Below are 22721 nucleotides of genomic sequence, written 5' to 3'. Positions count from 1 at the left end.
CAGTGTCCGCACGTCCCCATTGGCTGGAGTTTCCGCCCGCTTCCGCCCACGACTCAGCCAGGCGGCGCCGTACCTAGAAATCACTTCCGCTTCGCCCCACCCCCTCGTTCCCTTTTTAGCCGCTTCCGGCCCCAGGCCCCGCCCCGTCCCCTATGGCCCCGCCCCGCCCCCGCCCCGGGCCGGCTGGCCGGCCCCGCGGCGCCGCTTCCGGTGCGGGCCCCGCCCCGGCTGTGGCCCCCGGCTGCGGAGGAGTCCTAGACGCAGCTGCCGCGCCGGGGCTTGAGCGGCCGCCTCCTCCGCCGACCGAGGACCGGAGAGCCCTGCCCAGGTAAGCTGAGCAGGTCCTGGCTCCCTCACCCGAGGCGGGAGCGGGGGCTGTGGCAGGTGGAGGGGACGTGGGGGTAGGATCGGAGGCAGGTGTGTAGGGGAGACTGGGAGGCGCGGGCCGCCGCAGCGCGAGGGCCGCGAGGGAAAAGTGAGAGCACGGGGAGGGGCCCCGAGGCGCCCTGTGCCCATTGGGGTGATTTGAGATAAAGAGATGGGGAGGGTAGGGGGCCCCTGGGAACTGAGAGGGCGAGGATAGGTGTGGTTGGGGCGATCGGAGAAGAGCAGCGGATTGGCTGGGAAGGCTTGCTAGAGGTACAAGTGATAGGGCTGGATTGGGAGGAGTGTATAAAGAATGGGGGGTGGGTGCTGAAGGAACCAGGGAGGTGGGGTATGGGGCTTCCAGGGGCACGAGGCCGGAGGAATCCGGCAGCAAAGGTGGGGGGAATGGTCAGCAGGGCCGGGTTCAAAGCTGCAGGCAGTCCGTTGCGCCCGGCTTGGTGGTATGGGAACTTCTGGGAAATGGGGGAGGGGGCTGTGTGAAGGGATGAAGTGGTTTGGATTTGAGACATAAGTTCTCCAAATGTAAAGAGGTGGTATTGTTTGGATCAGTGGCTGCTTAGGGATTGGGGGAAGGTGGGTTGGGGGAGAGTGTGTGTATTGAGTTGTAGAACTGAGTCATCTCAGTCTTACTAAAAAGGCTATGGGACACCTCCCCCCTCTGCTGGGGACAGCATACAGGGAAGATGGTGCTACAAGACTAGAAGAAGCAGTTGTTCAGTGACTGGCAGGACTTGGTTGAAAATTATCATAATATATATATTATTCCAATAGTATGGAAATTATTCTGATTGTGATTGATTGTAATGATTATAAGGATATTTAAAATGACCACCGAATTATTTGGTTTATTCCTTTATTTAATCTTCTTTGACCCAAATTGTTTTTATTTTAAATGAACACTTTTGCCAACTGGATTTAATGTGGGTGTAAATCTTTTCATGCTGTTTTACAATATAAGAAGAGCTAAAGCAGAATGAAAGTATTGCTGCAGACATAACTCACACTTTCTAAAGTGCCAAGAGAGGAAGTAAAGGCAGTAAGTGGCAAATTGGAATTTGAATTTTTCACAGAATACAAAAGGCACAAGCAGTGCTCTAAGATAAACAGAAAAGGAGAATTTTTTTTTACTCCCTACTAATTTGCTCAGCTTTAAAAAATGTGCCTTTTTTACTCTAACCTATAAAAAAAATTATAAATCCAAGTGGTTTTTATTGCTGGGGATGTGATTACTTTCCCATGAATTTTTGAAGATGTTAGAGACACTTAGTTTTTTTGTCTTTGGACCCAATCCTAAAACACTGAAACAATGCAAATATCAAGTCCCAACCTGTACAATGCAGCTTCTTCTTTCATGTGATGACAAAATTGTACACCATGTTGCAAGTCCTGTTCACCTAAAATTTGCCCTTGCATAGTAACCCATTCTGTTATGGAGACTTGCTGAGAAAACATAAGTCAAGTGAGGCTTGTTGGGGGTGGGGGCCTGAGGAGGTTGGGGGGAGTTGCAGAAGAGGGTGTGAAAGGGGTGTGTGTTTGGAGACTGATTGGTAAGAATGCAGATAAACCTGTCCCCAGAATGCTTTTGGCCTGAAAGGCTTTTCTTTTTGTATTTGTCAGAGAATATCATAGAAGAAGTGAATCAGAAAGAAAGGGGATGTGAAGAGATTTACTTGGCTGTTGATAAAAAAGAAGAAGCATTAACTTGTTTAGGCAATATTGATATCTGTTTTAAATTAATTAACTTTAAAAATCTCCAGAGGAATTCCCCCTGTTTGTTTTTGAATGACGATTGCAATTTGAGACTCTTGCCTGCTTGCATGTTTCTTTCTTTCATGTTGTTGAAATTGGATTCTTTTTGAGGCTATAATGTCCAGTTAGTATGGCTCAGTCCACTCAACAAGCAGGCTGGCAATTTGATCGGGGAAATGTGAAAAAGTTTAAACCCAAGAGCAGTTTGCTTGGTCTTGCTTTTTCTGAGAATAGTCATTCTGTCTGCCTGATAGCTCTGTGTCAAGCTTGGAGGTAGTATCTCTCTCTGATTTGCCTGTGAACATAAGCAATATTCTTTCTTTTGGAGGCAAGCCCTTTCTCTTTGTTATTGTGGTTTTTATAGTTACAATTTCTATACAGTGTAAACACAGTTGCCTTTTCAGTAATAAACAGATTAATGTTTGGTAACGTAAAGGAAGAGAGATCAGAACACAGATGTTAGCAGACTAGATATTGTCTGGATTTACTTATTTTAAAACCCTCAGTAGTCTACCGCTACTGAGATTCTTCCTCTTTTTCCCCTCTTAGATCCTGTGCTGCTTCTTCACAACTTTCCTTACCCAGCCCCCAAACCCCTACACTCACTCATCTTAAAACTTAGGTTTAGGTCAGGAGCATATATTTAGTGTTCAGAACTCATGCCCTTTACTGGAGAAAAGAAAGCATTTTTATACCTGTTTTACATAGTTGGTTTTTGCCCCCTCCTTCTTTGTGGTTTCTGTTAATCACTCAAGGTTTAGACCCAGTGTGCCTGGTGGGCTGTGCCCAGGTTCAGAGCCATGCCAATCTGTGGGTGACGCCTGAGGCAGTAATGGAGCCACTACAGCAGCAGCAGCAGCAGCAGCAGCAACAGCAACAGCAGCAACAACAGAAGCAGCCGCACCTGGCTCCTTTGCAGATGGATGCCAGAGAGAAGCAGGGACAGCAGACGAGAGAAGCCCCATTCTTGTATGCCCAGAAGCTGGTCACACAGCCGACTCTCCTTTCTCCTGCACCTGGGAGGCCTTCTGGCAGCCCTGTGCTGGGTCCCTTAGCCAGAGTTCCACCGGCCACAGTAGTGGCCCGAGTTTTTGAACGGGGCAATGTGAACTCAGGGCCTAAGGAAGAGGAAGGAAGTTTGGAAGATGAGGATGGGGATGATGAAGTTGCAGAGGTGACTGAGAAAGAAACCCAGGCTGCTTCAAAATATTTTCATGGGCAGAAAGCAACTCGCCAAGAACCCCGAGCAGCACCCGTGTCCAATCTACTGCCAGCACCAGGGCCCCCACTGCATGGACAGCAAGCTAAAGAAGACCATACCAAAGATGCCTCCAAGGCCCCACCTTCCGTCTCCGCACCAGGGCAGCCGAACTGGAATCTGGATGAGCAGCTCAAGCAGGTCAGTCTTACTGGTATGGGAGGTCATTTGTTCTTCCTAAAGGCCAGCTGGTGAGGGGTACGAGGCAGGCAGGGGCTGTGCCAGTCTGTGCCTTCTCACCCACTTCGGTGACCAATCAGCCTACACATGAATAGACTTTGAATTATTTTCTCAGTTAACATTTGTTTTCTTGATTAAAGTAATGAAATGCACAAGTTACTCTTAATATAGATTGTTCCAAGTTTGATGTGAAAGAATGTCAGTATAATCTCTTTTTTTTAAAGGAAGGATGAGGTTGCAACAGTGTTATGAGGAATATCTAATAACGAGACATGTGACTAATTACTGTTTTTCTAACAGTAGTGTAAAAGAACTATCTTGCCTAAGACAGTTTCTTAGCTCCAGGGTAACCCAGGATCATGCTCTTTAAGGAGAGTTTGTTATTTTGCAGCTAAACGTAAATGACAAGAAGTGCTTGTGTTGTGTATATTTTCTAACAGAGAGCCGTATAGACATGATTTCATTTCAGCCTTACCTCATCCCCTTTGAAACAAAGAAGAGTAGACCTGAAAATTCCCTTTTTAGCCAAGGGAAGCTGAAGTGACTTACAAACTTGGCTGAGCTTCTGAGTCAGCTAGGGAGCTTAAAAAAAAATACAGATTGCAGAATCTTAATGAATTAAATTATCTGAGACGGTAGAGCCTAGGGAATCTGTGTTCTCAGCCAATCCTTTGACTTCTAATTCCTCTTTATGACCTATGAGCAGTTTTTCTTTACCCCAGAAGTGGGAGTAATGAGAAGTTGTTCCAGGTTAAGAGACTTGTTGGTGCTTAGGCAGGGAGTTCACGATAAAGCCTGGTGGTGCCTGGGTACTGTGTGTAAGCACACGCTCTTCATGTGGTCAGTGTGCAAGTTAGAAATCATTTGCGAAGAGCTGTGGGGTTTCACAGGGCAACTGAGAAGTCATATACGAAAAGTCTTTTGGAACCTGAAAAATCAAACATCTTGGATCAAGGAGCCCTGTGTAGTAAGTTGATCTGAGTTTTGCGACAGCGGTGTTTGCAGTAGACTCTAAAGTGAGAAGCTAGGGTCAAATCCTATCTCTTCCACATATTGCCTTTGTGATCTTTGGGTAGAATTGCTGTGCCTGTGTCTTCTCATCTGTGAAATAAAAAGAAGGAGGGTGCCTCCCAAGAATGTCGTGAGCATTAACTGAGCTAGCACACATGAACGTCTGTTCAGTGCCAGGCACGTGGTAGGTGGCAGTGCCCCAGGAGCTCTTTTATGCAAACAGTGCCCTCCTCTCCTGCATCCACACAGACGTGCCTCTGAAGCAGGAGAGGTACTGAGATGCACAGAGGTTTTCCCTCACGTCACCCAGGGAGATGGTGGCAGAGCTAGAACTAGAATCAGAGAATCCCAACTTCCACGACAGCAGCACCCTGGCCGTCAGCCCAGACCCGCCTCCCACTGATTGCTTTGGTTTAGCAAAACATCTGTGAGTTGCCGTCAGCCCCCCGCACTGCTGTGTGGTTGGCAGAGTTCCATGCCGGCCGCTGAGTCAGCTCATAGCTGGATCCTGCCCTGACAGTGCTGGGAAAGTTCAGGCCCGAGGCGGCTGGGCTGCCCCCGCCTTGGCAGCTGGCCAGACTCTGCGTGTGTGCGGTCGTTCCTAGAAAGTGCAGCCGCATGCGAGGAACAAGTGGAGCTCCAGAGCCTGTCTGTCTTCAGGAAGTGTAGCAGGTGTTGAGGTCAAGCAAGCCATTAGAGCTTTGAAAAAAGAGACTCTTCGGAACTGGCGTGTGCACGCACACACGTGTGCACGGTGGCAGGACACCCAATGCCAAGTTTCAGATGCCTGCAGCCCTGTGACTACACAGCTCTGTGTTCAGAGGGCTGGCCGTTGGCATTTGAGACCGTTTGAGTTCATTTTAAGTTTCTGAAGCATACTCACTAATTATAGACTGCCTGGCAGAGCACCTGCCAAAATGTTTTTTAAATGCCAGAGTAGCTGAGGCCTAATCCCTCACCCTAAATTTACCTTCCCCCTGGATTTGGAGATCAAGAACTGGATTGGGGGCGTTGGGTAACAATGACTTAAAACCCTACACGTGCACCTCCTTTTCCTCTTTTGAATTTAATTTTTTGAAATCAATTTGGTCTGTGCTCTCTTTGTCTAAATCCTGCCTTTCAAGGAGTAAAATATTAATAATATGCTTGGGGACTTAAAATTTTTTTTAGTTATGCTTTGGAAGGAGGAATAAAAAAAATAATATCATTGGGGAGAACCTATAGAAAACCTAATAGAAAAGCTATGAGACTATCTTTTTTTTTATTATTCAAAGTCTTTTGTTTCTTTATGTAATTAACTTTGGGAGAGCAGATATTGAGTACCCTTGCTCTAGCAACAGTTACAAAGACCTTTTACAGTTGACACAGATCTTATTGTTCGTGTGATACAGTGTCCATCTTGTTCTTTAAACGACAAACTTTTACAGAGGCTGCTTTGTGCCAGGCCTGTGCTCCATGAAAGAAGGCATGTTTCTCCCTCAGGGAGCTCACGGTCTAGCAGTGGCACTATGGGAACCTTTAGGGGGCTTGGAACTTGGGTTGCAATAATTTGATTCTGTCCTGAGTCTGCCTAAACTCAATCACCCAATCTGTGCTATGGTGCAGATATTTTAAAACAGGGTTTTGTTTCAAACATTCACAAATCAAAGTAAAAAAAGCTAATTTTGTCTACACCTTAGCATAGCTTAGCAAATCAACAGGAATACTCAAAAGTATCTTGCAAGTTTTTTGGGAGGGCAGGGGAAGGCATCTGCCAACTGAAAAGCAAAACTGGAAAAGCTTAAGGACTCCATAGCTTATTCTTTGTTTCTGAAATCCCTTTCTTAGAACACATACAACCAAAATTATTTTATGGATTCTCTCTGAAGAAAATCTTAGAAAAATATTTGTTTCTCAAGTCCTGGATGGTTCTACAGTATTCTCTGACACCAGAGCGGCGGGAAAATGGATAACACCATTGAGCCAAGCATTCTAAAACCCATCAGATTTTGATGGGCAGAGTAAATAATTGTAAAACAAGACAACAAAGAACCAAGTGTCCCTTCTCTTAAAGGAGATCACACAGCCAACTAGCGGGTGTTGCTGGCCTTTTAGGGGTGGCCTTCTGTCCTCCTGGTGGAGGGAGGCCCAGGCAGTATAAGCTTTGTCTGTTTTGAGCCCATGAGAGCCCATTAGTAGAGCTAGGTTTCCAGAAGGACGGAGACCCCTTCCATAAAATAGAAAGATGAACGATGGTTTGATAGACGTGTGTGGGCTAGAGTGTATGTGTCTGATTTTCTGCATACTTTGGCAGTCACTTTGGTTACTGCATGTGGCTGTGATCCAAACACAGGCTTAAGATAAGCCCCATGTTTGGGTCACAGCCAGCTCAGTGCAAAGCACTGGGAGTCATTGCTCAATAAACGTTGGCTTCCCTCCTCGTCTCCTCCCCTCCTTGCACGTTTTACAGGGTTTTGTTTCAGGATTGCTTTCTAAGATAGAAAAGTTTAATTTCAGAAAACTTGCAATTAAAGAATTCGTAACACTTCTTAAAGCTTGCTGATCATATGTGTTAACGAGGATGGGGTATTGCCAATTCCAGACACCTCAAAGCTGCTTGGGGTACCCTCAGCTGGTGGCAGCTGTGTGAGTTCCCTCTGAATTTGTTGGAGTACCACCTCTAGGGTACAGAAGCACAGGATGCTCCATGGCAAATGTTAAGAATCAGTCATGTTAGATGGACACTGGGAGACAAAGGGAATGTGATTTGAGAAGAGGAAATTTTGTTTTCTTGCCTATTCTTATAACCATGTACAAAATCAATCTCATCTTAACTATGAGAGATGACTTCGTGCTGGCCAAGTAGCAAAGAGGCTACTGCCAATTTCTCCCAATGCTGTGACTGTTCTCCAGAATCTATCCCTCTAACTAAAGTGTGGTCCCTTGGGCTAGGCCTCCTTTTCTTGGTACGTACTCCATGACTATGGAACAGTTGAGGCTTTTTGTAAAATTTGTGCAGAATACTGCCTGAGAAAGAAAATGCTTGCAGACTTTCCCTACTTTCTATGTAGGGCTATCTTGCATGCCTTGTTTTTTTTTTAATTTTACTTTTAATTTTTATTTTACAGACAGAGTCTCGCTCTGTCACCCAGGCTGGAGTGCAGTGGTGCCATCATAACTCACTGCAGCCTCAAGCTCCTGGGCTCAAGCGATTTTCCTGCCTTAGCCTCCCAAGTAATTGGGACTTTTAGGCATGTAGTACCTCACCCGGCTGTCGTTTCTAATTTCAGTGTCCTTTTTGAATTCCTGTCTGTTTTTTGTAGTCATCTGGATGAAGAGACTGTCACTTGGAACAGGATTGGGGCCTAGAACTTGAGATCTTTTGCGTGGCTCTATCAAGTGATTCTTCCAGCCCAGCATACCACGATGTCTATGGTGATTTGTGAGAGAGCTTGGTTGCCCTTCTGGACATTAACCTCAAAAGGTCAAGGCATAAATATTTGGCAAACTTGTTACTTAGTAGCAGATTTAAATAGTAAATCAGCTTTCATTTTGGAGCCAAAAGATACGGTTTTAGATCCTACTTCCACCACTTGCTTGCTGTAGTACTTTGGACAAATAAATGTCCTAACGTACCTCTCTGAACCCATGCATCCATCTAGTCCAGAGGATGATAATCCTCTCCCATCATCCTTAGGAAGCTATTTTAAAGATATTACAAAGATGAAAAATATGAGTTTGAAAGAGCTTTGTAAAATGTTTACCAGGAGGCGGCTCATGCCTGTAATCCCAGCACTTTGGGAGGCCGAGACTATATAATTTTTCAGTCTTTATGACTTTTATAGGTATGAGCTCCAAAAATCTTAGACACTACTCTAAAACAACTCCTTTTCAAGTTTTCTAGAACTATGACCAAATTCTAGTGTTCTGAAGTTCTCTGAAACCTTTCAGGATTATCTGAGTTTAAACCATGGCACTTTTGAAGCTGCTGCTTTCCATATTAACATAGGGATATGTACATATTTTTCCTTTAGGTAGAAGTAATCATTATTGATACTAAGTTCTTATAAATTCATGATCACTGAATTAATTTGAATCTTTATCCTTTTTACCAAATACTGATCCCTCCACATGTGTCCCAAATCCCATCCCCTCCTAGATTTTTAGGGACTTGTTTCATCAGTGAACACTTCTATTTCTTGACTTTTGGACTCATTCTCTTCTGAAGCCTTCTCCGCATTCGCACATCTTGTATCTCCCAAACTTAAGGAAAAAAACCCCGAAACCTTCTTTAATCCTAAAATCTGTCTCATTCACTTATTAACAAGGAAATGAGAGATCACCTTAAAAATTTTTCTTGACCACACATTATTGCCAGCTTTTTCTCTATTCCTAACTGTCTCCCCTCTCCCTGCAACAAAGCTTCTTAAAGGAGTTGTTTGTACTCCTTGCTTCCAATCCACGTTGCTGCCTCCTACTCACTCCTCAACATACGCCAGTCTGATCTCTGTCCCTTGCGTGTCCCTGAAGTTCCTCTTGCTGAGATCTCCGATCACCGCCATGTTGCTAAGCCCAGCCTGCGTGGCCTTATTTGTTTTCTCAGCATTATTGAATACAGTGGACCACTCCCTCCTTGAAACATGCTCCTCTTTTGCTTTCCGGCCCCTCATTCTGCTAATTTCCTTTAACTCTTTCTCTTCTGTCTGGCCTCTAGAATGCCATGTTTCTCAGGGCTCACTCCTAGGCAGTCTTCTCTGCATGCTCTCCCTAGGCGGTTTCTTTCATTCCTACGGCTTTAATTGCTATGTACAAGCCAGTGGCTCCAATGTATATTGTTTGAGCCCACATTTCTTTATTTTTATTTTTTACTTTTTTCCATCCCTTCACCCGGCCCCCTCACCTCATACCATCCTTATCTCCCCAGGCCCCCTCACCCCCACCAGGCCCCCTCACCCGAGGCCCTCTCACTTCCCAGCCCACCCAGACCCCCACTGAGCCCACATTTCTATCTGAATTCAATGCATGTGTCCCCAGCTACCTGCTTGGCATTTCCATTTAGATGTTTTACTGGCCTCTCAAGTTTAATACATATAAAACTGAACTCTCGATTTCCAACCTACTCCCCCACAGTTATTTCCTCCTTTGCTTTCGTTCTCCGTAAATGGCGTTTCTACCCACTGACACATTCGTATCAGAAACCTTAGAGTTGACTGTCTTTCTCATACTTCCTACTCTGTCACTCCTCATGTCCAGGCCATCACCAAGTCTTAGCAGTTCTCTGATCTAAATACCTAGAATCCTTCCACTTCTCTCTTTCTCCACCATCACCTACTTGTCCAAGCTACCCACCTACTGCTCTCAACAGGTTTTTGTGTCACCTCCCACCCACCCATTCTAATCCGCACTCTACACAGCTGCTAGAGTGAGATCTTCTAAAAAATGCATCAGATTATTTCACTCCTTTAATGCCCTTTGAGTATAATGTCAGTTTCTATAATTATAAAATTCAAAATCTACATGGTCTGACCCCTGTCTACTTCTCCAGCCTTATCTTTGACAGTCTCCTGACCTATCACTCTGCTCCAAGCACCCTGGCCTTTGCATATGCTCGTTTTCTGCCTAGAACATTCTTGTCCATACTGACTCTGACCCAGCCTTTAGTTCTCACCTTTAACCATCGCTTTGTCGGAGGCACTGTTTTCACTCTAAGTGTAGATCAGGTTCTCCTGTTACATGCTGCGTTGAACATTATACTTTTATATTTGTGTGGGTGGTTGTTTGATATTTGATTTCCATACTGGATGGCAAGTTCTCAGAGGACAGGAACCATGTCTGTTTTGGTTATCATTGTACCCCAGCACCCAACACAGCGATGGCACATAGTAGGCACTCAATAAATATTTGCTGCTTCTACTTTCTTTTAATTTACTCTGTTCGTTTTTTTATGTGAATAAAAATAGACTTTAAAAATAGCCGTTATTTTTTTAGAGCAGTTTTAGGTTCACAGCCAAATTGAACAAAAGGTACGGAGATTTCTCATGTGCCTCCTCCTTCCTCCCATGCACAGCCTCCCGTATTATCACTGTCCTGCACCAAAGTGGTACCTTTGTTAGAGTCCATGAACCTATATTGATGTATCATTGTTACCCAAAGACCACAGTTTACTTTCAGGTTCATTCTTGGTATTCTCTTGGATTTTAACAAATGGATTATGACACATACTCACCATTATGGTATCATACAAAGCAGTTTCACTGCCCTAAAAATCATCTGTGCTTCCCCTATTCATCCTTCTGCTGCTCCCCACTAACCCCTGGCAGCCACTGATCCTTTTATTGTCTTCATGGTTTTGCCTTTTCCAGAATCATTCAGTATGTAGCCATTTCAGATCGGCTTCTTTCACTCAGTAATATGCATTTAATGTTCCTCTGGGTCTTTCCATGGTTTGGTAGCTCATTTCTTTCTAGTGCTGAATAATATGCCATTGTCTGGATGTACCACAGTTTATTTATCCATTCGCCTACTGAAAGACAGCTGCTTCCAAGTTTTGGCAATTATGTATAAAGCTGCTGTATACATCCATATGCAGGTTTTTGTGCGGACAGAAGTTTCAGTTCATTTGGGTAAATACCAAGTAGTGAGATTGCTGGATTCTGTGGTAAGGGTATTTTCAGATTTGTAAGAAACTGCCGAACTGTCTTTCAAAGTGGCTGTACCCATCGGCAGTGAATGAGAGTTCCTATTGCTTCACATCCTCACTAGCATTTGGTGTTGTTAGTGTTTTGGAATTTTGGCTGTGTTTCTTGTTGTTGTTGTTTTGTTTTGTTTTTGTGAGATAGGGTCTTGCTCTGTCGCCCAGGCTGGAGTACACTGTGGCACAATCATACATAGCTCACTGCAGCCTCCAACTCCTGGGCTCAAGCAAGTCTCCCGGCTCAGCCTCCTGAGTAGCTAGAACTACTAGGGCTACAGGTGCTCACCACCACACTCAGCTAATTTTTTTTTTTTTTGTTTTTGTTTTTGAGAGACAGGGTCTCATGTTGCCCATTCTGGTCTTGAACTCCTGGCTTCAGGTGATCCTCCCACCTCAGCCTACTAAGTAGCTGGGACTATAGGCACATACCACCATGCCTGGCTAAGTTTTTTATTTTTTGTGGAGATGAGGTCTCACTATGTTATGCAGGCTGGTCTTGAACTCCTGGCCTTAAGCAACCCTCCTGCCTTGGCCTCCCAAAGTGCTGGGATTACAGGTGTGAGCCACTGAACCTGGCTATTGGTTACTTTTAGACTGTAATTTGTATTTTTTGTCTTTTATACTACAGGCATATCCCAGTGATAATGCAGATTTGGTTCCAGGCCATCGTAATAAAGAAAATATCGCAATAAAGCGAGTCACACGAATTTTTTTGGTTTCCCAGTACATAAAAAAGTTACATTTACACTATAGTCTATTAAGTGTGTAATAGTATTATGTCTAATAAAATAATGTACATACCTTAATTAAAAATTACTGTGTTGTTAAAAAATGTTAACAATCATCTGAGTCTTCAGTGAGTCGTAATCTTTTTGCTGGTGGAGGGTCTTGCCTCGATGTTGATGGCTGCTGACCGATCAGGGTAGTGGTTGCTGAAGCTTGGGGTGACTGTGGCGATTTCTTAAAATAAGACAACAGTGAAGTTTGTTGCATTGATTGATTTTTCCTTTCATGGAAGATTTCTCTCTAGCATGCGATGCTGTTTGACAGCATTTTACCTGCAGCAGAACTTCTTTCAAAATTGTAGTCAGTCTTCTCAAACCCTGCCGCTACTTTATCAACTAAGTTTATATCGTATTCTAAATCCTTTGTGTTCATTTCAACAATGTTCATAGCATCTTCGCCAATAGAGTCCATCTCAAGAAACCACTTTCTTTGCTCATCTGTAAGAAGCAACTCTTCATCCATTCAAGTTTTATCATGAGATTGCAGCAGTTCAGTCAAATCGTCAGGCTCCACTTCTAATTCTGGTTCTCTTGCTACTTTCACCACATCTGCAGTTACTTCCTCCATTGAAGTCTTGAACCCCTCAAAGTCATCCATGAGGGTTAAAATCAACTTATTTCAAATGCTGATATTTTGACCTGCTCCCATGAATCATGAAATGTTCTTAATGGCATCTATAATGGTGAATCCTTTCCAGAAGATTTTTTTTTTCTTTTTTACATTTGTTTTTTTTTATTTTTTATTTTTTTTAATTATTTATTTATTTATTTATTTATTTTTTTGAGACAGAGTCTCACTCTGTTGCCCAGGCTAGAATGAGTGCCATGGCGTCAGCCTAGCTCACAGCAACCTCAAACTCCTGAGCTCAAGCGATCCTCCTGTCTCAGCCTCCCGAGTAGCTGGGACTACAGGCATGCACCACCATGCCCGGCTTTTTCTATATATATTTTTAGCTGTCCATATAATTTCTTTCTATTTTTAGTAGAGACGGGGTCTCACTCTTGCTCAGGCTGATCTCGAACTCCTGAGCTCAAACGATCCGCCCACCTCGGCCTCCCAGAGTGCTAGGATTACAGGCGTGAGACACCGCGCCCGGCCCAGAAGATTTTTAATTTGCTTTGCCCAGATTCATGAGAGGAATCTCTATCTATAGCAGGTATGGCCTTATGAAGTGTATTTCTGAAATAATAAACCTTGAAAGTTGAAATTACTCCTTGATCCATGGGCTGCAGGAAGGATGTTGTATTAGTAAGCATGAAATAACACTAATCTCCTTGTACATCTCCATCAGAGCTCTTGGGGTAACCAGGTCCATCGTCAGTGAACACTAATATTTTGAAAAAGATCTTTTTTTTGTCTAAGCAGCTCTCAACAGTGGGCTTAAAATATTGAGTAAGCCATGCTGTCATCCAGGCTTTATTGTTCCATTTGTAGAGCACAGGCAGAGTAGATTTATCATAATTCTTAAAGGCCCTACGATTTTCAGAATAGTGAGTGAGCATTGATTTCTCTCCAAGTCGCTAGATGGAATAGCCTCTAAAAAGAAAATCAGCCTGTCCTTTGAAGTTTAGAAGCTAGGCATTTATCTCTCTCTAACTATAAAAGTCCTAGATGTCATCTTCCAATAGAAGGATGTTTCGTTTACATTGAAAATCTGTTATGTAGTGTAGTGACCTTCATCAGTGATCTTAGCTAGATCTTCTGGATAACTTGCTGCAGCTTCTACGTCAGCACTTGCACTTTTATGTTATGGGGATGAGTTTTTTTCTTAAACCTCATGAACCAACCTAGCTTCTGACTTTTCTTCTGCAGTTTCCTCACCTCTTAGCCTTCATAGAATTGAAGAGAGTTAGGGCCTTGCTCTGGATTAGGTTTTGGCTTAAGGGAATGTTATGGCTGGTTTGAGCTTCTATTCAGACCACTAAAACTTTCTTCATAACAGCAATAAGGCTGTTTCACTTTCTTATTCATGTGTTCACTGGAGTAGCACTGGAGTAGCACTCCGCACCCCATACCTTAAGGACAGTATAGAGTAGCACTTAATTTCCTTTAATAACTGACTTTTCCTTTGCATTCACAATTTGGCTAACTGGAGCAAGAGGCCTAGGTTTCAGCCTGTCTCAGGTTTCAACATACCTTCCTCACTAAACTTAATCATTTCTAGCTTTTGATTTAAAGTGAGAGGAGTGCAATTTTTCCTCTTACTTGAACACTTACAGACCATTGTAGGGTTATTAATTGACCTAATTTCAATATTGTTGTGTCTCAGGGAATAGGCCTGAGAAGAGGGAGAGAGATGGGGGAACAGCCAGTTGGTGGAGCAGTCAGAACACAATGCAACATTTATCAATTAAGTTTGCTGTCTTAATTGGACATGGCTCTTGGCTCCCCAAAACAATTAAAATAGTAACAGCAAAGATCACTGATCACAGATCACCATAACAGATACAGTAATAATGAAAAAGTTTGAAATATTGCAAGAATTACCAAAATGTGACCCAGAGACATGAAGTGAGCACATGCTGTTGGAAAAATGGCGCCGATAGACTTGCATGAAGCAGGGTTGCCACACACCTTCAGTTTGTAAAAAACACATTATCTGCAAAGTGCAATAAAAGCACAGTGAGGTGTGCCTGTGCCTTCAAACATTAGTACCTTAGAAATTCTAGTTTTAACTTCTACTTCTCCAGTCCCTTCTTCTAGTTTATAGTGGCTGATATTTGAGTTCCAATTTGTTTTAACCCCTCTCCAAATTAGTTTTTTGCCCTAACACTCATTATTTATTTAGACTTACCAAGTTTATCTGTTTTTTACTCACCATTGCTTGTATCCTACTCTTTTCCTCTGGGCTCACTTTCCTTTTTCCTTCTTTACTAACTTTTTAAGCAGGGATTTATATGTGATAAACTCAATGTTGGTATAACTGAAACTTTTTTTTATGTGATGCTTAATTTGCTCTGACTTTTATATAGTTGTTCATAGCTTTAGATTGACCATTATTTTCCTTAACACTTTGATGATGAGATTTCATTGTCTCTTAGCAACTACTTTTGTTGTTAAGTCTTTTATCAGTTTGTTACCTTTATGAATCTTTTTCTCTCCTGTTGCTTTTAAGATTTTTTTTCTTTTTGACTCTGATTTTGCATTTTCACTACAGTATTCTAGGTTTGGACTTACTTTTATTTATTCCACTTGGTCTTTGATCTGCTCCTTCAACCTGATTTGTGTCCCTTTTTTTTTTTCTTGGCCACTATTTTTTCTTGACTAGTGTTCTAATAGAAGGTACTTGAACCTTCTCTGGTTTTCTGTACATCTTTTCTTTTATAACCTTATCTCTTTATGTCATTCTCCTGCATTCTGGAATATTTTCACATTCAATTTTCCAATTTCTAATTCTCTTTTCAGCTCTGTCTATTTTGCTTCATAGCTCTTTAAAAAATGGTTTGTCTTAATTATTGTGTTTATTTATAAATTTTTTGGCATTTAAAAATCTGCCTTTGTTTACTATTTCTATTCTTTCCTTTAGCTCTTTGAACATCTTTAACTTCTGAAAATTTTATATTATGGAATTGCTAAAACAGTATGGAAAGTTTTTTTTCCATTATCTCTCTGTATGGAACATCATGGAAATTTGAAACATACAAAAGAAGAGAGAATGGTAATGAACTGCCTGTGTCCTTTTACTCAGCTTTCAACAAGAGTCAACATTCTGCCATTCTTTTTAAACATGAGTATTTTAAAGATACTTTTAGATTCTAGTATTATCTTTAATTCTTGGGGTTCAAGTTCTCCCTGTGTTGTGTGACTCTCCTTATGATGGTTTATTTCCTCTAGTGGTGGTTTTTGTTTTTGTTTTTTTTCAGTGTAAGCTTATTTTCAGTGGGGGATTTGTTTCTATGGTAGTCCCATGTGCCTTGGATGGTAGAAGCATTCCTAAGGGGAGTTTTGTTTTTCCCTCTTCTGGGGCTCCACAAGTTTTACTGTTTGCATTGGTTAGGTAGTGTGAATTTAAAGTCGACATCTGTGCCTAGTTGAGAACCTAGTTTCCATAGACACCTTTTTTTATACGAGGCCCCTGGAAGATGGGAAGGTTCCTTGTTTCTCCTCCAGGCTGGCGGGCGCTTTTTCCAGGCCCAGTTTATGGTGGGTAGTGGATGTAGCCCTTCATGGCCTCTGGCTTTGTGCAGTTATTTCAGTTCTGTTTCCTGGCACACAGGAGACCTGCAGCCTGGACACTTCTCCCGTGACAGTGATTAAATCCCCCCAGTCCTCAGCCCTCCACTTTTAAGAACCATATCCTGTCCCATTCTCTCTTGAGCCTTCAGCTTTGGCACTTGCTTGCTGCTCGCTGATTTCTTCCTTTTTGTTTCTGGCACTGTGGACTCTGCTTGTTTTCTTGGTTTCAAGCTTAGCTATGTGCGTAGGGGGTGCAGTGTTAAATTTTATCTAGCATTCTGTGGGGAGGGAGAGAGGGAGGGAGGCTGTAGAGTTCCTCTACATCGGACTATCCTCACTCATGGTTTTGTTTGCTGCTTTGATTTCTTGTTTTTGTTTTTTAATAGCTAAGACTTTTCAACCTCCCTTATGTCAAGTACTGGCTTTATTTTATTGTGTGTGTGAGGCTGAGCCTAATATTCTTCCCATAGGGTGTTTGTTTTATTTACAGATGAGGAAAGAGAGGTAAAGTTGGCTGCCTGTGATCTCACAGTTGGGAAGTCCGGCAGTGAATCCAGGCAGTCTGACTTCCAGCTCCAGCTCCATACCTCTTCTTGCTTCAGTCTTTTCTCAGTGGTTTCATTACTCTGAAAGTAATTTTTATTTGGTTTTTTTTTTTTCTTTGTTCGCAGGCAATTTCAGAAGGAATTATTTGTTTTTTCTGATTGTGAAAGTAATTCAGGTTCATTTTAGAAAACATGAAAAATATAAAAATTTATGAAAAAGTGATTTTATATTTTTATAATCACCACAACCACATAACTTAGACGTGATTGTAAAACATTTATTGTATTTCCTTTGTGTTTTGGAGAAAAGTGCCTATTATAACAGGTTAAAAAAAAAGAAAAAAGAAAGAAAAATGCCTATTATGGGTATATTTTAAAATTTTATATACAATTTTGTGCCCAACTTTTATCATCTAACAGACCACCAGCAATTATTAAAATTTATTTTAAGGCATTATTTAAAAATATTTTAGCTTTTAAAATATATTACAGAAGTAATAACTCAAATAATTTTAGAAATATAGCAGTGTGTAAAGTAAAAGTCATTCTGACTCTTCAGGGATACTTGTTAAGTTTGGTCTGCACCTTTTTGGAACTTTCTGTATTCATAAATATATATATATATATATATATATATATATTTTTTTTTTTTTTTTTTATTAAAGACAGGGTATCTCTCTCTCTGTTGCCCAGGCTAGAGCACAGTGGCATCATTGTAGCTCACTGCAACCTCAAACTCTTGGGTTCAAACGATCCTCTTGCCTCAGCTTGCTGAGTAGCTGGGACTACAGGTGTACACCACCACACCTGGCTAATTTTTCTATTTTTAGTAGAGATGGGGTCTCGCTCTTGCTCAGGCTGGTCTCAACCTCAAGCAATCCTCCCACCTCAACTCCTAAAGTGCTAGGATTACAGGCGTGAGCCACTGTGCTCAGCCATTCACAAATATATTTTGTTTGTTTTTAACAAAAATTAGAACTCTGCATATTGTTCTACCACTTGCTTTTTTACTCAAGGCTATGGCAGTCCTCCATGAGTGTTCATGAAACTCTATTTATTCATGCCATTATAATCATTTATTTCAAAATCATATAAGTAACATCAGTAGGTACTCATGAAAATTAAAACCATATAGAAAAATACAGAGTAAAAATTCATAGTTTAAAAAAAAATATTATAGCATCCTGTTGCCTATCCTGCATCCTTCTCCCCACGCCCTTTCCAGGGAAGACCACAATTAAGAGTGAATCAGCTTCTAGGACTGTAATGTGTATTTATCTATTTAAGGGTGTAGTCACAGAACATGTGAGTGTGAGTGTACTTGTGTGTGTGTTTAGCATAAATACAGACTATTTTTGTATATGTTAAGTAACCCTATACCCTAGTGTATGTATTTCTGTGGTAGGATAGATTATTCTAGAGATTGAATTAGGAATATCAGGGAATATGTATATATATATAACTTCTTAATATATACTGTTACATTACCTTCAAAAAATGTTAATTTGCTATGCTACAATAATGTATTTTCCCAAATCTTTTCCAATGTTGGTTGTTATCCATCCTTTTATTTTTACTATTCTTTTCATGTTTGTTTGCCTTTTGTATGTGTTCTATGAATTGCCTGCTTATAGCCTATGTTCATTTTCTATTCTATTTATCTTCTTAATGATCTGTAGCAGCTCTTTGCATAGGCCCTTGTCTCTATGCATGTTCCAAATATTTTCCATAGTTTGCCTTTCAGCTTGATGTATGGTTCTTTTGCAAGTGTAGGAGTTTAAAATTTTGATGTAGCTAAATTTATTGATCTTTCTCTTTGTGGGTTCTGTCATACTTAAGAAAGCCTTTCCTTCTCCAGGTTTATAAAAGTATTATTCTTTATTCTTATTATTTTATGATTATATTTTTATGCATAGATCTTTACTACATCTGAAATTGATGAGGATTGAGTAGGGATTGAATGTTTTTAAAAAGCAATGTTTTTTTGTTTGTTTGTTTGTTTGTCTGTCCCCCTGGGTAGAGTGCAGTGAGTCATCATAGCTCACGGCAACCTCAAACTCAAGCGATCCTCCTGCCTCAGCCTCCCGAGTAGGCAGTAGGTGTACACCAGAACTTCCAGCTAATTTTATTTTTAGTAGAGACAGGGTCTTGCTCTTGCTCAGGCTGATCTTTAAGTCTTGAGCTCAAGCGATCCTCCCGCCTTGGCCTCCCAGAGTACTAGGATTACAGGGCGATGCTGTTTTTAATGGTTGCATAATGTTCTGTCACAGAGATAGGGCCTTCATGTGTTGCCCATTCCCTTAATGTCAGACATTTAGGCTGTTTCTCATTTTTTGCTCTTATGAATAAAATTGTACTGTATTTCTAGTTATTTCCTTAGGATAGATTCATACAACAGAATTACAAGATTATAAGGAGACAAGAGGTGAGGCAGTTAGAAGCAGGGACTTAGAACTGCACTTGATTCTCAACTACACCACTTGGCTTGTAACCAAGTCACTCAACTTCCTTGTGCCTTGGTTTTCTCATCTGAAAAGTGAGGATAATAATAGTATCCACCTCAGAGCATTGTACTGTTTACAGAGTGTTAAATGTTTAATACATATAAAATACTGGCATAGTACCTGGCACATAAGTACAGGCGGTCCCTGACTTGTGATGGTTCAACTTACGATTTTTCGACTTTATGATGATGAGAAAGCCATGTGCATTCATTAGAAACCATACTTCAAGTACCTATACGACCATTTTATTTTTCACTTTTGGTACAGTATTCAGTAAGTTACATGAGATATTCAGTACTTCTTATAAAATAGGCTTCGTGTTCAGTGATTTTGCCTAAGTGTAGGTTAATGTAAGTGTTCTGAACATGTTTAAGGTAGGCTAAGATATGATGTTCAGTAGGTTAAGTGTATTCATGCATTTTCGACTTAAATGATGTTTTTAACTTATAGGTTTACTGGGATGTCACCCTATCATAAGTCAAAGAGCATCTGTACTCAATTATTATTAGTTGTTCCTGTTGTTTTTATTGTGATGGGCATTTTAAGGCAAGTGACTTTGTAGAAAGATCATACCATTCTGTATTTCCAGTATGGGAATATGGGAGATCCCATTGTACCAACCCTTATTACCAATGAATTGAATATTATCATTGAAGCTTTGCTAATTTTATGTATAAATGATGGGTCTCTTTTCTTGATACACACTTTTAAATTTCTCTCTTGGACCTTAAAATTAAACTGCTATCTTTAGGAAATGGCTTATTGCCTTCTAGATCCCTTTTCTGGGGAACTTGCAGCCCACCTTCTTATAAGTATGTTCTTATTTTCCCCCCGATTCATCACTTAGCTTGTGTCGATTCTCCTAAATTTATTCCTGTTGGCTTGTTCTTCAGGTACCCACATTTATTTGAGCCCTTACTGTCTGCCGGGCCCTGTGCTGGGTGCACAAGCCTCACAGAGGAGCCGGTCACTGTCCCTGTGTGAGAGAGACTCACAGTCTGGTAAAGGTGGCAGGTAGCACAGGGACAGCTGTCACCAGAGTAGGAACGTGTATGCCGTAGTACCACCCCTGGGATAGGGGTGTTTGTTTGGGAGAAGCCCAGAAAATCTGTGAGTGGGGCTGACTGTTAAACACAAGCTAGGACTGTGTTCTGCCTGAGAAAATTGGCTCTGTGGAATCCCAAACTTGAAAATAAAGGATGGATTTTTTTTTTTTTAGTTTATAAAATAATCTATGATAGCATTTTTTTTTAAAAAAAATGTGGTGTTCCTATACATTTAACACATGTGGTTTGATTTAAAAAAAAGAAGTTTTATGAAACTTTTGTGAGCCATTGACTTTGGGCAAGTTTCCTAACCTCTTAGGTCTGTTTTCCCTTCTGTCACATTGAAGGTCCGATGAGGTTTTCCTCCCAGGCTCTCCAGCTCTGACTTCGTGCAAATGTGAGTGGAGCTCTGTGGTGTAAGTGGATGTCAGCAAGCATTATGGAAGTTCAGGTGGTAGCTCAAGTGTGGGAGTAAGCCAGAGCGCTGCCAGCTCAGATTCTGGAGAGAAAAGGGACTGGGACTTTGCTCTGTGGCACCCAGACTTGAATTGGCTGGGCCATTTCATGCCTTGGCATCAGGTTGTCCTCATCACCAGCATTACATTTTAGTTTTTTCCCTCCTTTTCTAGGAACACCCTCTTTCTGGGCAGTATTTTTGATCATTGCATGGAGTGATTCTGTGCCCAGTGGAAAGGTAGGACTGCTGGCCTGTGTCCCCCCCACACCCTGCCCCCTTTCTGCTGCCTAGTCAGAAAGGTGTCCCTTGGCTCTTTTTCCGACCCACCGAGTTTGAATTGATCTCCCTTGCTGGTAAGGGGTGGGCAGGCTCTTTCTGGTTCCTGCTAAAGTTACCTGACAGCGGAAGGTGTCCATCTGATAATTATAACTCCAGTGCTTCTGAGGCCCCAGTGATTTAGTTAAGAGCAGTAATCCTGATCTTATCAGGTGGGTTTTGTAGTCCAACAATGTTGCTTATAACAGTATCTGTTTTACTTCCTGGGGCTCCCCTCTCCTCCTAGGATTCTCCTGTAATCCTGCCCATTACCCTCTTGTGCATGTCTCATTATCTCCTGGAGTCAGCTAAAACTGGTGGGAGGGCAAAGACTGTTTTTTCTTCATACCAAGATCTGGGAATTGGACTTTTAACATTACAACATCATCAACCAGGCCAGCAGTATAAAGCAGTGACAAATGTGATATATGTAATACTCATAAGAGCCCTGGACCTGGTCAAAGATAAGGTAGTTTATATGTTGCTTATTAAAAAAAGGAAAGAAAAGGAAAAAGCTAACAGCAGCCATATTCAGCCTAAATACTTTAGTTAAATTTTGTATTTCGAAGCAGTTAATTAGATTCCTTGAGCTTGGCATCAGCCCCTTTGAAGTCTAGTGATTTTTACTAATGACTACTTTCAGATTCAGGTCCTAAAAATTTGCCTAGATCCTTGACCTTGGGGTTCATAATCTATTAGATTAGAGAGTAGACAGAATGGAAACATATTACTTTTCGGTGTCTTCAGAGAACTCTCAAGAATCTTTATAAAAGGTGGCAGGATGCGTAATGGTGATTTAAGGACAGGACAGTTTCTTGGAGGTTCCAGAATATTGGGAACCCCAGCGAAAACTTGATAGTTTAGCCCCTGTACTTTAAACCCTAAGAAAGGGTTAACTCTTGCCTTGGGGAAGAATGAGGAATGGGAACTAAAATTGCTTTGGACATCTGAGCTGTGCTTTAATAAGATATTCCAGGTGGTCAAGGAGTAATCCTAAAATAGCCTAGATACTTAATTGCTTTTAAAGTCAGGCGCTCCTGTCTCTGGGGAGGTACAGCTCTAAGGAATGCAGTGCTGGCTCCTGAGATCTTAGAGGCGTGGTCTGGTGGAGTTGGTTTGTTTGTTTTTTGGGGGGCTTTTTTTTTTTTTTCTTTTTCAAATCCTAGTAAAAAGAAAGGCCCAGGGTAGCCTTCTTGGGTCAGGAGATGTTTGTTAAGTCCCCCCTTTTCTCCTCAGGGGAAGGTTAGCAGTAAGCTTTTGGCTTCTGCCCTCACTTGGCTTTCTCTAGGGCTGTGGGATTGGTTTTGTCACCCCACCCCCTAGACAGTGGTCTATTTTCATTAGTGCTTAAAGGCTTCCTGCTTGATCCCCTGCCCAGCTTCTGTTTGCATCAGAACATACCTTTCTCACTATAAGAATTCAAATTAATCCTTCTCCTTCTCTTTCATTCCCTCGGTCCAGATCCAGTTGCTTCTCTGACTTGGCTGCATCTTAGGACAGTCTTTCTCGCTAGTCCTGTTGCTCCCCTTCCCTCTCTGTTGCTCCCCTTCCCTCCCCCGGGCCGGATTCTCGCATAGCCACCCAGCACAGTGCCAGCTTTCCCTCTTAGATCTTCAATACTGTTTACCAAAGTA

At 41.8% G+C, this 22721-nt stretch overlaps 1 protein-coding gene across 1 annotated transcript in view; it reads left to right on the top strand.

Moving 5' to 3' along the window:
- Window positions 1-272: 272 nt before the first annotated feature.
- The window catches only part of ARID3B (AT-rich interaction domain 3B), a 47386-nt gene continuing 24937 nt past the window's right edge, over window positions 273-22721 (top strand). Inside the window, exons 1-2 of the mRNA XM_069481846.1 lie at window positions 273-328; window positions 2892-3535. Of these exons, the coding sequence (XP_069337947.1) occupies window positions 2969-3535 (567 nt within the window). The 5' untranslated portion in view covers window positions 273-328; window positions 2892-2968. The remainder of the gene's footprint in view (window positions 329-2891; window positions 3536-22721) is intronic.

This window comes from Eulemur rufifrons, chromosome 2 (assembly GCF_041146395.1).
Source record: "Eulemur rufifrons isolate Redbay chromosome 2, OSU_ERuf_1, whole genome shotgun sequence".
Taxonomy (NCBI): Eukaryota; Metazoa; Chordata; class Mammalia; order Primates; family Lemuridae; genus Eulemur; species Eulemur rufifrons.
This window is presented reverse-complemented; position numbering and strand designations above follow the sequence as displayed.